Source organism: Ranitomeya variabilis, chromosome 8 (genome assembly GCF_051348905.1).
Source record: "Ranitomeya variabilis isolate aRanVar5 chromosome 8, aRanVar5.hap1, whole genome shotgun sequence".
Taxonomy (NCBI): Eukaryota; Metazoa; Chordata; class Amphibia; order Anura; family Dendrobatidae; genus Ranitomeya; species Ranitomeya variabilis.
Window position 1 is genome coordinate 88,419,640 of NC_135239.1, and position 16,151 is coordinate 88,435,790.

General features: G+C 42.6%; 1 protein-coding gene across 1 annotated transcript in view; it reads left to right on the plus strand.

Moving 5' to 3' along the window:
- The window catches only part of AKNAD1 (AKNA domain containing 1), a 140,955-nt gene that overhangs the window by 93,561 nt on the left and 31,243 nt on the right, over positions 1-16,151 (plus strand). The window contains exons 10-14 of the mRNA XM_077278342.1: positions 3,216-3,310; positions 6,093-6,216; positions 8,372-8,475; positions 15,629-15,730; positions 15,832-15,955. Coding sequence (XP_077134457.1) covers positions 3,216-3,310; positions 6,093-6,216; positions 8,372-8,475; positions 15,629-15,730; positions 15,832-15,955 — 549 coding nt within the window. The remainder of the gene's footprint in view (positions 1-3,215; positions 3,311-6,092; positions 6,217-8,371; positions 8,476-15,628; positions 15,731-15,831; positions 15,956-16,151) is intronic.

A 16,151-nucleotide genomic window follows, 5' to 3' on the forward strand; every position in this document is an offset into this window, starting at 1 on the left:
AACTTTCTCATGCAAACATTATCATCACTTTCTTTTTATCAAGACATTATTGCTATCTCTCAGTCTCAAAGCAATACCATTCTTTAAGTGCAACTAATGGACATCCCCTTTAATAGAGGACCAAGTCTCTATGAGGTAGCATATCTTCTCAAGCTACCAGTCCGTACTCAGCAAAGGCTCCGGTGCGGTATCTTCACAAAGAGTCCCTCTTTAAGTAAAACCAGTAAGAAGCCCCTTTAAGAAGGTGCAAACTATTTATAAGCAGTTTGTATCATGCACTGTTCATGATTCAGCAGTTCTTTTCAACAATGAGGAAACAGGAAACAAAAGCAAAAGCAGAGGAAGGGATCCCGGGTAAACAAAGGGATCCCTTTAAGAGTTAACCCTAGTCGGGTTTAAAGCAGCAAAAAGCAGGGATACAAACAGTTAACTATGTTCAGTTTCAGGTTTCCGAGGTTTAGTGGGACGGCTTCCAGGGCTGCACCTGGCACTTAACCCTTCTTGGCCTGGGAAGAGTGAGGTCCAGGGTTACACCCAGTGCTGGACAAACGCCGTTAATCCGTCTTGCATGTACTGTTAAATCGGGCGCAGCGATGGAGGTCTGCGCAGCTTGAGTAGGGGCATTTGCTGCAGCAGAGGTAGCGGCTGCTGCAAGATCAGTCACTGGGATGGAGTCAGCAGTTGCGGCACTAGCAGTCACTGGAGTGGTGTCGGTCGTCAGAGCAGGGTCGTCCTTCATACCTGCTTCAGATGCGGTCCCTCCGGTGCCGATCTGCTCCGTCTCCGCTGGGGTCTGGAACGCTGGTTGCGGGGCCTTGTGCTGCGACGTTGTCATCTCTGCTCGCAGCATCTCGCTTTCCGGCAGGGCCTTGCTTTCCAGCTTCGGAGCGCTGGGACTTCTTTCCTGCTCCGGACCAGATGAGGCTGCCGACAGATGTCTGGTGAGGCTCCTGATGATGGAATTCTTCCACCCGGCCTCAGTGCTCAGCTGCGTCCGCCGGGGTCGGTCGCTGAGCTCGTCCACTCCGGCCTGCAGGAATTCAGCATCAGCGGTGGAGGCCTGGTTGCGGTGCCCCTCCGGGTGGCTGGGGGAGTCCTCTGCTCCGACCCCACGCTCCGGCTCCGGGCGGCTCGCCATGGCGTCCTCCATGTCGCTCACTTCTTCTTCCTGGTCCTTTTCCCGCTCTCTCCTTCGTGGGTGGTTTCGTTTTCTTTGTCTCTGCCCACCATTGAGGATCAGGAGGCGGATCTCGGCTGCTGACGGACACGTCCTCAAGGGGCCGAGATATTTAGACTGGGCGGCCATTGTCTTTCGCGCTCTTCAGCTTATTCACGCCCACTTCCACGCCCTTCTTCTTCTCCTGCGCTCTCCTTAGCGCTGTAATGGCGGCGGTTTTGGCGGGAACTTTTGGCGGCAAGTGGCACAGCACAGTCTTTTCAATAAAGTACAGTCCAAGCACAGTAAATCACAGTTCCAAGGCACACATGACCTGATTCTTCAGGCTTAAGTAGATCCTGTTCGTGACGCCAAGTTGTAGCGCCCCCACTGCCGCAGGGCCGAGGGGTACCCGGTGCCGGGCCTCTGAGTCTCTGCTCCGGGGTTGTCACGGTGGCTAGGCCCGGTCCGTGACCCTGCCGTGGGGCGCACCGTGTAATAGGTATGACGGATGATGGTGATGAGGCTGTAGTGGTGCAGTGCAGTAAATAACGAGGACACCAGGTTGCAGTCTCTTTACCTCTTTACTGAAGATCTCTGGGTCCTCAGTCCAGAATATGGTTCACCAGGCTGCGCAAGTCCGGCCGGTCCAATGGCACCTCCAGAGTTCTCTTCACAGGTGGAAATCGGTGCCTTCCTTCTAGCGCTATGTGTTGCGGTCCTTCCCTGCTGTGCTTACGGAAAGTCCCCACAACTGTTGTGTCTGTTTCTTAAGTTCCCTCACAACTCAATTAGATGATGTTCTGCTAATTCTCCGTCCCTCCCTGGTGTTCTGGTTGGGACGGCACCCGTTTGACGGGTAGGCTCGGAGCTCTTCCGGGACCCTAGAGTCGCCCCTCTCCACAAGTTGCCCCCCAAGACTGCATAGGTGATTTAGGTGAGACAGCCCGCCTTAGACTGACTGTCCTGCCGCTGTTTGAAGTATTGCTTGAAGCTGAATGTTATAATACTCCCTCGGCGTTCCGGCCACCGGTAGTGCGCCTCAGTAGGATGTTGCCTCGGTCTTACAGCACGACCCCTACTGGTATTTCTCCTTTTGCGTGATCTCGTTTCTCACTCAGCACAATCTATCTCGCTTCTAGTCCTTCCTTGGGCACCGCCGCTACCCGGAGCAGGCACGGTCCCGTTACGTTCGTTCAAGTTGCCAAGCCTCTGTCAGGATCCCACCCCTGACAGAGACCCTACTGTATCTTCCCCACAACACCCTCTGCCACAAGGTGTTGCCTGGTTCCAACCCAGTCAGCTTTCTGATCTAACTTCCTGCCTGACCCCCAGTTTACCCACTATGGTGGGGAGTGGCCTAATGAATAGAACCCTTAGCTCCCCCCGGAGGCCCGACTGTGAAATGTATTGGTGTCTGTGATACCTGATCAGATGAACTCCTTCAGTGCCATCAGACGTACCATAGCTCCCCTTAGTGGCGGAGCCACAGTACTGCAACGACCAGGACTCTGGGGCGCTGCACCAGCACTGGAGGTGAGTATAAGCTTTTTTATTTTATTGGGGCTAAGAATGGGTTTAGCAAGTTTCAGAAATGGAATCTACATGTGTCAGATATTTATGGCATATACTGTTTGTGTCCAAGCCGGGACCTGTCCATAAAAGATTGGAGTCCGGCACTCTATTAATTGCGATTTTATTCACTCCGAGAATTATATATACTGATTGGTGTCACCAACATTCATCAGATGTACACATCCACGTATACGAGAGCAGGAACCCAATATTTAGTTTAGATAAGTAGCAGATTAGTCGACATCCATCGACAGAGCAGTAAATCAGAGAGGTTTTAAAACCTGACATGTCACATTCAGCAAACGTGGCATCCTATAGCGGTGCCATATAGTTGCACATAACCTTCAGGAAATGTTACTTTATCTATCATGGAAAAAAACAAACAAACTCTAAAATCCAGCAAAATCCTTTTGTATAAATGAAAAAATCAGCTGCATGTGGCCATTTCTATCTGTATACGTTATTTAAAATTATTGTTTTTCAGTGTCAATCAGCTGGCCATAAAGGAAGCTATTGTAGTCTCCAATGACGCTGTTCCTCTTATTCTCAGTGGTCAATCCTGTAAACTGAGGGTTCATGGTAAGTCAATAAAATATTTCATATTTAGGGATGGTGAATATTTCTCATGTTGCAATTCAAACAATAAAAAGATGTAAAGCAAGTTCACATGTGGCAGATTTGTTGCAGAAATGTTTGCCAATACGATGCAGAAACAATCCATAAGGCTCATTCACACGTCTGCGGATTCTGGTCCCATTTCGGACTGCAATGCATGGACTGGCCGCGGGTCCCCTGACCTGAGTGTGACAGCCTCACATAAATATATGAAGCTGTCAGGCTCAGGGTAGGAGACCCTCATCCAGTCCATTCATTAGCGGTCCATGCCCTGACCGATTGTCATGGACGTCTGAATGAGCCCTTAAAGTGGATGGAACTGGCTTTAAGTCACAGAAACGTCTGCAGCAAAGTAACCAAGTGTGAATATAAACTTAGGCCGCTTTTGAGTTGTGCGCTTTAGGGTAAAGCCACATTCACACGCTCAGTATTTGGTCAGTATTTTACCTGAATATTTGTAAGAATCTCAAAAAATCTACCAAGGTAGAAATGGTACTATATTAGACTAAAATTTAACTTATAATAATAATAATAATAATAATAATTAAAACCTAATTAGGACAAGAACAACAAATCAGACACTAAACTACTAACAACGCTATACACCCAATATGGAACACACAATTTCTATGGGTATATTAAAATTCAAATATTGCTCAGATGAGTTCCTAAATCTTAGTCTCTCAGCCGATAGACTCATACAATTAAAGCAATATCATAGCAGTGACTTTTGGCACTATGCAGTTGCTTTCCATATCACATGTGAATAGAGAACTTAGCTGTACTATATAAATGTCACTTATTGCATAGTAGCCATAATTATACACAAAAGACAGACATCTGCTTAAGATAATGGAACAGTCTCACCTAGGTTCATATACATCGATTCCTCCTGGTCTCTAGAACAGCTCCAAAAATTGCTCTGTTGATCCGGAGGTGGGGGATGGGTGTACATCAAATCCCATAGACTTCAAACCCACCACTAGGATTCTCAGATATCAAATATTATCCCCATGGCCTCCCAACGCGTTTCATTTCTTCAAATCATCAGGGGAGGAACAAGAAATAAATAAACTGCCAAGTTGGGGAGAGAAGATGATTTTGAACAAGAAGATTGTTTATTCCTTGTGAGGAAAACACCTTCTCTCCCCAACTTGGCAGTTTATTTATTTCTTGTTCCTCCCCTGATGATTTGAAGAAATGAAATGCGTTGGAAGGCCATGGGGATAATATTTGATATCTGAGAATCCTAGTGGTGGGTTTGAAGTCTATGGGATTTGATGTACACCCATCCCCCACCTCCGGATCAACAGAGCAATTTTTGGAGCTGTTCTAGAGACCAGGAGGAATCGATGTATATGAACCTAGGTGAGACTGTTCCATTATCTTAAGCAGATGTCTGTCTTTTGTGTATAATTATGGCTACTATGCAATAAGTGACATTTATATAGTACAGCTACGTTCTCTATTCACATGTGATATGGAAAGCAACTGCATAGTGCCAAAAGTCACTGCTATGATATTGCTTTAATTGTATGAGTCTATCGGCTGAGAGACTAAGATTTAGGAACTCATCTGAGCAATATTTGAATTTTAATATACCCATAGAAATTGTGTGTTCCATATTGGGTGTATAGCGTTGTTAGTAGTTTAGTGTCTGATTTGTTGTTCTTGTCCTAATTAGGTTTTAATTATTATTATTAAAAGTTAAATTTTAGTCTAATATAGTACCATTACTACCTTGCTGAATATTTGGAGGCCAAAACCAGGAATAACCAGAGGAAAAGTATAATAGAAACACGTCACCACTTCTGTATTTATCATCCTCTCCTGGTTTTGGCTTACAAATACTGAGGTAGAATACTGACCAAATACTGAACGTGTGACTGTGGCCTTAAGCATTGACTAGAGAACATATATATAGCTGCCAACTGTCCGAGATTGCCTGGTGCATGGGGTTTATGTAAGTTCCACCCAAACGTGGTTGTTTTGAGGTGGATCAAGTCATTCCTGAGAGCAGTGGGAGAGGGTTTTGGAAAAGGACTTAAACATCTGCAGAAATATTGGCTACTCTACACATATGACATGATGTCACTAGGAATAGATGTCATCATGCCTTTTGGAAACAGGAAGTAGCAGAGACTAGCTTAGACCTTATCAAAATTGGACAAAGTAGTATGACAGAAAGTTTATTAATTTCACATTTTAGGTCAATTAAACTTGAGCTCTACTCACCTGCTCTAACACCCCCGGCTCCAGAGCAGAGGTTTATATCACTCAGGTCTGTTATTAGCGGTGGCAGTAGTCAGGTTACATCGGATGTATCCAGCCGCACTTCTCATGATGTCCTAGTCCGGTCACCAGACCTCAGCAGTCAGAGAACTCAGCAGTCATGTAACTGAAGAATGGCTTCCTGTTCAGGCAGACACCTGCTGGATCCTCAGGCACTGGAGCAAGGAAGTGTAAATCATATGATTATAGTTTCTTATTACACATTTCAAAACTTTTTTCACTAACTTAGACTACCTCTCAGAATAACCCTTGCAGACACCAAGCAGATTTGCTTTTACAATGTAGTTTTTGTTTTAGTAAAACCTCCATTTATGAAAAACTATTTATAAGTTCATGAAATGCAGTAGCTTACTGTTGTGCAGAACACAATTTAAGCATATACAATCTTTGGGAAAACTAAAATCCATAAAAACATACTTTTTGTTTCCTTTTATTATGAACACACATTTTTTAGGTTCATTTTCCCAGGAGAAGTGTTCTGAAGACTGGATATTTGCAAAACCTTCAGGGTTTGCTGAAAAAAGAGAAATTACAACAAAAACAAATAAAAATATTGAAGAGAGTTCTCAACATCTCAGGTATTTTCATGTTGTAATTTCCCCCATCCTGGTATAATGACCTCCATCATGGACCCCTTCATGGTGTAATGTTTCCTATCCTATAATAATATCCAACATCCTGGGCGCCTTCCTGGAATAATGACCCCCATTCTGGTATAATGATTTCCATTATGGACCCCTTCATTGCATAATGACTCCCCCTCCTATAATAATGTCCACCATACTGGGCCCTCTCCTGATATAATGACACCCTTCCTGGACGCCTTTCTGGTATGATGACCCCCTTCCTGAATGCCTTTCTGGTATGATGACCCCCTTCCTGAATGCCTTTCTGGTATGATGACCCCCTTACTGGACCCCTTTCTGGTATGATGACCCCCTTTCTGGATGCCTTTTTGGTAAGATGACAACCTTCTTGGACGCCTTTCTGGTATGATGACTCCTTTTCTGGATGCCTTTCTGGTATGATGACCCCCTTTCTCGATGCTTTTCTGGTATGATGACCCCCTTTCTGGATGCCCTTCTGGTATGATGACCCCCTTCCTGGACGCCTTTCTGGTATGATGACCTCCATCCTGGACCCCATTCTGATATAATGACCTCCATTCTGGGTCCTTGCCTGGTATGATGTCCATTCTGTTTTCCAAAACACACACACACAAAAAATGAAAATGAATTTATATCTGTCGGGACAACAGCCGGGGTAATCACACTGACATCCCACTGCTGCCACCAATTGTCATGAGCCAGCACTCTGCTGCCTCCAATCGTCAGTACAATTACACAATTGACTGACGATTGATGGACAGCTGCTTTCGCTACTAGGCCAGTTATTGGGGAACTCACAGTGAACGTATAGTATATACACATCCAATTCCAATACATGGAATATATACAATTACATAAAATGAAAAGGGATACCAAAAGAAAATGACGAGACCTGATGTCACAGACTTGATGCAGATTTGAGCGGAGGGAAGCTCTCCTTTGAAAACGGTACAGAACTATAGCAACCAGTATCTTCCAGGACTGACAATGCCTATATTTCAGAATCTGTATTTATTAGATAAGTCATTCCCACATGCCTCTCCTCGGTGAGCTCAGATTGAGCCTTGTCAGTGGGATGTGGCTAGGGAGATATAACGCCATATTTCCTATCATGATTGTAGCTTTCCATAGATGGTAAATGAGGCCTATTTATCGCTACCCATCTGTCCGATAATAATTTGGGACTGATGCGCAGGCTGCCCAGTGATATAAGTAAATGCGTTATGTTAGCCACTTCATCACGAGGCCGAAAAGGTCTCCCATAACTGTAGGGCCTATAACTGCCACAGAAAAACAATATTCATAACTGGACTTTGGTGCCAGAGTGTCTGATATAATACCTTTGAAGATCCAAAGAGTTTTCTCCGGAGGTGATAAATTTGCCTCCCAGCCTCAAGTGTATTCTGGGTCCAGACCTTCTGTCTGTTCTCCTACTTCAATTACCAGTTCACTGCAGGAGGTCACAGCTGATTTAGGATAGGATTTTTTGCCAAAAAGCAACAGGCTTTTATGGCACAAACTACAAGGTTTTTATTGCACAAAGCAACAGGATGTTAGGTCAGTCTATACAAGGCTAGTATGGCCACAGGAACAGGCTTTTAGGGCACAGAGCACGAGGCTGATATGACACAAAGAAGTGAGATCCACACTGACAGCACACCAGAAACAGAACGGAGGTGCAACCTGTGACCCTGACTTTATACAAGTAGGGTCACATGGTGTGTCAGCCAATCGCAGCCATGCCAGTACTTGGCATGGCTGTGATGGCTCCAGAAGTGCCCACAGTCTAAAATCTTGTTGATTGGCTGTGCAGCAGCCCTTCAACAAGATTTTCTCGGCCACGAAACTAAATATTCTAACGGACTTTTTTGGGAAAAAGTCAGTGTTCAGGGTCTGTGCATGGATGCTAGGAGTCTTGTACGGACCCCGAACTTTACCGTTTGGGTTCGCTCATCACTAATCATGATGCTTTTTAGTGGGAGGTAAGTGACAACAGTGATGATAATGCATGTGGGCAAGGACTTTGGTGGTAGTGCAGATTGTTCCTCCATATCCATATGTGTAGCATCTTTATACAGTGCATTTTTGTTACATTATGTGTTTTAATGTGTTTTATGTACTGTAGATATCAAGCAGCGGAAATTAGAAAAATTGAAAGGAAATTCAGGAAGCCAAGAAATCTTTCCATTTCTGTTCAGGAAACGGCTGTAAATCTGGATTTGGCAAATTGTAAGTTGTGATATACATTCAGGTGACTAATATGTTATACTTAGAGCACGATTCTTTATTGTATTTGCACCTCTTTTTGTCTAGTTTTTCGCACATTTGCACCTTATTCTTCTTTTCAATTATTTTATGCGTTCACCTTTTCTTTTTTTTTATTTTTACTATAATGTGTGAGGGTTGGGGTTTTCAGACGTTTTTGGCTAATTTCATCAATTGCACATTTTTTTTAATGGTCACCACTTTTTTAATGTAACTGGACATCACCCTTAGTGATTTTATGTACACCAGAAATGTTTCGTGCAAATGTTGAGACTCTTGCAAGTTTTTGCTCTGAAAAGTTGCATTAAAGGTTAAAAACAGAAATACAGAGAAAATGTACTTTTTGTGCAAAATTCTTGAACCACAGGTGCCAGTTTGATAAATTTGCTAAAAACCATAAGACAATAAAGGAAAAGTGACTTAAAAACCCACAAATTATTATTTGTCCCCTTAGACAGCTGTTCTGGTTGCGAAAAGATAGGTCAATAAAGTTCCCCCACTTTTTGCATTTTTTTTTTGAGTGTTGCCTTTTTTTTCTATTTCTAAAATGTTACCCATACATGTATACAAAAAGAGAAATGTATAAAATATACCAAACCAATGGCAATGCATGGAGGCACAAACAAACTATTCCAGAAAGAAAGCATGTACACATAGTATACAAACAATCTGTTCTATTGTGTGCCAGTTTGTTCATGTCTTCCTACATATAAATAGCTTAGCTTTTTTTGCAGCAGCATATGTAACAAACGCAGATTGTACGGGCGTCTACGCTGTATATCAAGTACTGTAGCAGTTTGCATATGGTTTTTGGTAGATCACAACAATCTTTATTCTCTTTAGACCTCCATTTTCACCATCCCAAAGATTCACACATATATGTACAATTTGGATCTGAAATGTAAGATGTTATTTGGGTTCTATAACAATTTATTATTTTTTTTTTACAACTTAACTTTTTTTAAATTAACTTTCACCAAACTTTTATAAAATGTAAAAAAAAAACCTACAAAAACAATAACATAAAATGAAACAATATGATAGAATAAATTTAACAACTGCAGGAAGCTAACATCAGAGTAGTTCTTGGTTTAGGCTGCATGATCGCGTCCTTTAAATGATTGCCGATAGGTTTACGTGCAAGCTGATCGGCGGCCGTTTACTTGCCCATTTAGACAGTCCGGCCAGAGTTCTATATGCAAAGAAGGATAGTTAATACAATCGTTCTGTGTACATAGAACATCATATTATCAGCAGCATATCACAAGACAATGTGCTGCCGAGAATTATCAGTTTTGCTTGTTTGTTTTGCTTATTCATTGGGCAGTTACCGGCTTGTTTAGACAGCCAATAATCCTGAATGAGGCTCTCTATAACTGCTTATTCCCAGATAACTGATCATAAGCCATTTACTATATTAGAGTACGGTACTAGCAAACATTTATCAGGAGTGTCAATATTCTTAGATACAGATTTTGCTTGACAATAAAATTGCCTATAAACCCTGAAATATGTTATGATAATAAAAAAAGAGTGTATAAGAAAGTAGGAATTGGGAAAAGAGAAAATAGGGTAAGGTATGGATGCCAGATTAATGGAGCGTAGAGGCGAAAGGAAGGTAAAGAGAGATGTCGGGGTAAGTCTGCAAAGATCCCATCATCAAGTGTTTAATCAGTTTCCATCAATAAGATAACTATCATATTTTTTTCATTTTTGCTAGGAATAAATACCCTTTTGAACACATTTACTCATAGATGGAGTGACCTTTTGTGCTTTCCATTGAAATATTATGAAATACCAAGAGCCATTACAAAATAGCAATAAAAATAACAATAAATACAGATTCAATATATTGATTTTTGATAACACGGGTTTTTATGAAAGGGCTTATTTACAGTTAGTATAATGAATCTACAATTAACCTCTAATGACTTAAATAGAACCTGTCAGCGCAATTTTGTACTGAAAAGACATGGCTGTAAGGGTACCGTCACACAGTGCAATTTTGATCGCTACGACGGCACGATCCGTGACGTCGCAGCGATCGTATGATTATCGCTCCAGCGTCGTAGACTGCGGTCACACGTTGCAATCACGGCGCTGGAGCGATGCCGAAGTCCCCGGGTAACCAGGGTAAACATCGGGTTACTAAGCGCAGGGCCGCGCTTAGTAACCCGATGTTTACCGTGGTTACCAGCGTAAAAGTAAAAAAAAAAAAAACGTACATGCTCACCATCTGATGTCCGTCCGGTCCCTTGCCGTCCGCTTCCTGCTCTGACAGATCCAGCCGTACAGTGAGAGCAGAGTGCAGCGGTGACGTCACCGCTGTGATCTGCTCTCACTTTCCGGCCGGATCTGTCAGAGCAGGAAGCGGACGGCAAGGGACCGGACGGACATCAGATGGTGAGCATGTACGTTTTTTTTTTTTTTACTTTTACGCTGGTAACCACGGTAAACATCGGGTTACTAAGCGCGGCCCTGCGCTTAGTTACCCGATGTTTACCCTGGTTACCAGCGAACGCATCGCTGGATCGCTGTCACACACAACGATCCAGCGATGTCAGCGGGTGATCAAGCGACGAAAGAAAGTTCCAAACGATCTGCTACGACGTACGATTCTCAGCAGGGTCCCTGATCGCTGCTGCGTGTCAGACACTGCGATATCGTAACGATATCGCTAGAACGTCACGAATCGTACCGTCGTAGCGATCAAAATTGCACTGTGTGACGGTACCCTAATGGTGCTGTTATACTGATTACATTGATACCTTGATCTAACTAGCAGATAACTTCAAATGCTGATTAAAAAAGAACAACAAAGCAGATTTCTTCACCAAAGGTATCAATGTAATCAGAATTACAGCCACAGGTTCTCTTTAAATAAAGATGAGCTGCAGTACCAGACTCAGCCCATGGACCGATGTGGTGCTGTCTTGTTTCGTAGTAGACATCCCCTATATCACTTGTCATTCCTGAATAGGACAAATTGTTACATCAATCATGGATATATGGCTATCTTTAAAGGAAACTTGTCAGCAGATTTTGTCGCTATAAGATGTGGCCACTGCCTTTCAGGGCTTATCTACAGCATTCTATAATACTGTAGATAAGCCCCTGGTCCAATCTGCAAGTGAAGAAAAATACCGTAAGTTATATTATACTTACCCGGGGGGGCCGTCTGGTCCGATGGGTGTTGCAGGTCCGGGGTCTCCCATCTTCTTGCGCCGCTGCTCTCCTGCTTCTTCATCACTCCCCGGCATCGGCGCTCCTGCGCAGGCGTACTGATTTGCCCTGTTGAGGGCAGAGTGAAGTACTGCAGTGCACAGGCGCCGGGAAAGGTCAGAGAGGCCCAGCGCCTGCGCACTACAGTACTTTGCTCGGCCCTCAAGAAAATGGGAGACCCCGGACCTGCAACACCCATCGGACCAGACTGCCCCTCTGGTGAGTATAATATAACTTCTTTTTCTTCACTTGCAGGTCGGACCGGGGGCTTATCTACAGCATTATAGAATGCTGTACTGTAGATAAGCCCTGAAAGGCAGTGGCCGCATCTTATAGCGACAAAATCTGCTGACAGGTTCCCTTTAAGGTTTTGTGCACATGGAGTTTCTTTTAGGAGTCTGAAAAAGAAACATCTGAAAAATCACTTACGAAAACCTTGAAAGACTCTTCCTATATATTTCTATTGCAGAACCAGTTTGCTGGTTGTATATTGAGTTTTTGAGCATTTTTTTTCCACATCAGGCTTGGACACAGGCATTCATCCAGTCTAAATTAGGCTGCAATTTAGAAATGCTTCAAGAAAAAAAAATGTTTGAAAAAGGTTTCCAAAGGAATGTTTCCAAAAGCGGTATACCTTTAGGAAAACTAAATGGGGCCTATTCATAATGAAGGTGTTATTGACAGGTTTTTTTTTCATATAAAACAACTTTAAATGTCACCAAATTTTTGCACAACTCGAAGTTACACAAATATGTTGTGACTTTTGGCGTTACATCAGTCCCAGCCATCATTGCCAAAGAAGGCGAATCTGGGACAGGGTGTGGCGAAATCCTCACATCTAATTCATCAAAATAGTGGTGTACATTTCACCATAAATATACTCCAGTCCCTGACAGGAGTAACATTTCTGGAGGAGGCACAGTACAATTGTAAGGTGTGCCTAAGGCTGGTGTCACACTTGCGTGTGCAATGTGAGAGTCTCGTGGCAGTCTCTTGCATCAATACCCGGCACTGCCGCCAGCACTCGGGACCGGAGTGTGCAGCTGCATGTATTTCTATGCAGCTGAACGCTCTGGTCCGAACCGCCGGTGGCAGTGCCGGGTATTGATGCGAGAGAATTGCGCGAGTTTGTCGCATTGCACACGCAAGTGTGACACCGGCCTTATTCCTTAAGTGGCATCTTACTACAGCGGTCCTGTTCGTTATCGCTGACTTGCAAAACAGCAGTCGAATTAGTAATTAAAGCCCAGTTAGTTTGTTTTTTAACAATTCGGCTTCAATTCAACCTTGGCAACTTTTACTTTGACCTTTTTTGTACTAAAGCCTTCAAAATGTTACAAGGAGGTTGATGAATTTTGTGTAAAATCAAACATGCTCTTTTTTTTGTTATTTTTTGCATCTTTTTTAAGCAACAGGATCCTTTAAAATGTCACACATTAGACTGACATTTCGCAAAATAAAAAAATAGACAAAATATTGCACGACACATGGGTACAAATGGACAAAAATTGAGACATTTCAAAAAGTTGTGAAAACCAAGTGAAAGTAACTTAAAAAGGTTTAAATTAAAAAATAAGGCACAAACATAATAGTCTGTATTAGAACCCTTTTATTTCAGAAAAAAGGTGCAGATCTATGAAGAATCAGGGTGTTAGGGTAGACATCTCGTTGTTGGTCGCATCTCTGCCCATCCATGGTCAGTCACTTAGGTGTTATTTTCTACATTCAGTTATATAATGCCACCATAGGACTGTCTCTTATTTAGATGTACAGTACAGACCAAAAGTTTGGACACACCTTCTCATTTAAAGATTTTTCTGTGTTTTCATGACTATGAAAATTGTACATTCACACTGAAGGCATCAAAACTATGAATTAACACATGTGGAATTATATACTTAACAAAAAAAAGTGTGAAACAACTGAAATTATGTCTTGTATTCTAGGTTCTTCAAAGTAGCCACCTTTTGCTTTGATGATTGCTTTGCACACTCTTGGCATTCTCTTGATGAGCTTCAAGAGGTAGTCACCGGGAATGGTTTTCACTTCACAGGTGTGCCCTGTCAGGTTTAATACGTGGGATTTCTTACCTTATAAATGGGGTTGGGACCATCAGTTGTGTTGAGCAGAAGTCTGGTGGATACGCAGCTGATAGTCCTACTGAATAGACTGTTAGAATTTGTATTATGGCAAGAAAAAAGCAGCTCAGTAAAGAAAAACGAGTGGCCATCATTACTTTAAGAAATGAAGTTCAGTCAGTCCGAAAAATTGGGCAAACTTTGAAAGTGTCCCCAAGTGCAGTTGCAAAAACCATCAAGCGCTACAAAGAAACTGGCTCACAGGAGGACCGCCCCAGGAAAGGAAGACCAAGAGTCACCTCTGCTTCTGAGGATAAGTTTATCCGAGTCACCAGTCTCAGAAATCGCAGGTTAACAGCAGCTCAGATTAGAGACCAGATCAATGCCACACAGAGTTCTTGCAGCAGACACATCTGTACAACAACTGTTAAGAGGAGACTTTGTGCAGCAGGCCTTCATGGTAAAATAGCTGCTAGGAAACCACTGCTAAGGACAGGCAACAAGCAGAAGAGACTTGTTTGGGCTAAAGAACACAAGGAATGGACATTAGACCACTGGAAATCTGTGCTTTGGTCTGATGAGTCCAAATTTGAGATCTTTGGTTCCAACCACTGTGTCTTTGTGCGACGCAGAAAAGGTGAACGGATGGACTCTACATGCCTGGTTCCCACCGTGAATCATGGAGAAGGAGGTGTAATGGTGTGGGGGTGCTTTGCTGGAGACACTGTTGGGGATTTATTCAAAATTGAAGGCATACTGAACCAACATGGATATCACAGCATCTTGCAGCGGCATGCTATTCCATCCGGTTTGCGTTTAGTTGGATCATCATTTATTTTTCAATAGGACAATGACCCCAAACACAACTCCAGGCTGTGTAAGGGCTATTTGACCAAGAAGGAGAGTGATGGGGTGCTACGCCAGATGACCTGGCCTCCACAGTCACCAGACCTGAACCCAATCGAGATGGTTTGAGGTGAGCTGGACCGCAGAGTGAAGGCAACAGGGCCAACAAGTGCTAAGCATCTCTGGGAACTCCTTTAAGATTGTTGGAAGACCATTCCCGGTGACTACCTGTTGAAGCTCATCAAGAGAATGCCAAGAGTGTGCAAGGCAATCATCAAATCAAAAGGTGGCTACTTTGAAGAACCTAGAATATAAGACATAATTTCAGTTGTTTCACACTTTTTTGTTAAGTGTATAATTCCACATGTGTTAATTCATAGTTTTGATGCCTTCAGTGTGAATGTACAGTTTTCATAGTCATGAAAATACAAAAAAATCTTTAAATGAGAAGGTGTGTCCAAACTTTTTGTCTGTACTGTAGATATATATCTGAAGCTTGTCCTGTGGAGTGTCTCCATATTTAGAGGATATTTGATCCCATTGGATAAGGTTGATGCCATAATGGAGATGATGGAGGTGTTCTCAAGAAGACACTACTTGGACATGGCAGTTGGATCCCTTCCTCAGACAGAACGGAGGTCATTTAGCCATCTACATATTACATGATGACCATTTATATGAAGTATCGCCATGTGTATATATATATATATATATATATATATATATATATATATGTGTAATTGTAGCTTGCCTCGTTTGTTCTGGTCTAGGCAATGGGACACGAGACTTTCTGACTTCTGAGTTGTTGGTGTCTTCGCATTCTGGTTTGGTTCAGTACAGATCAATGAGCTCGGTAAATGACAGGACTGATTTGTGTGAAGGTAGACTATGCATAGGATATAGGAAGAAATATTTACTTCTAAAAATCTATTTTGAAATTTGAAATTATTGAAGAACTTCCATTCTTTCAGCATTGTCATCGTCATCTTCATCATGTAAGAAATCTACCAATAGAAGAGTGCCTCCTGCGGACAAACTTAGGAACTTACTGCACCCTGAAACAACTGTGAAGGGTAATTTTTTGCATGTTCAGAATTGTGGCATAATAAAATTCTGGTAATTTTATTTTTATTTAATTTGCATAAAATCTGAATGTACATGTATTTGTATCCAGAATATCCTAAACAGAAGTCAATGTGGCCTTCTACATTTCCACTTTGTGTACAGAATCAGAGTGGACTGTCCAATAGACTACATCACATCCGCAGCAACGTCAGCCACTACATGACATCCAGCAGGTGAGTTTTCTCCATAAATCTTTAGATAATCTAAATGTTCAGTTGTGAAATTAATAAACATGCCATATGTATACATATATTGTCCTATATTACTCTTACTGCCATCATAGAATTTTACTTAAAGCGAACCTGTTAGCAGGATTTTGCTAAGTAAACTACAGGTATTATCAGGTTGGCAGTGTAAAACTGATACCTG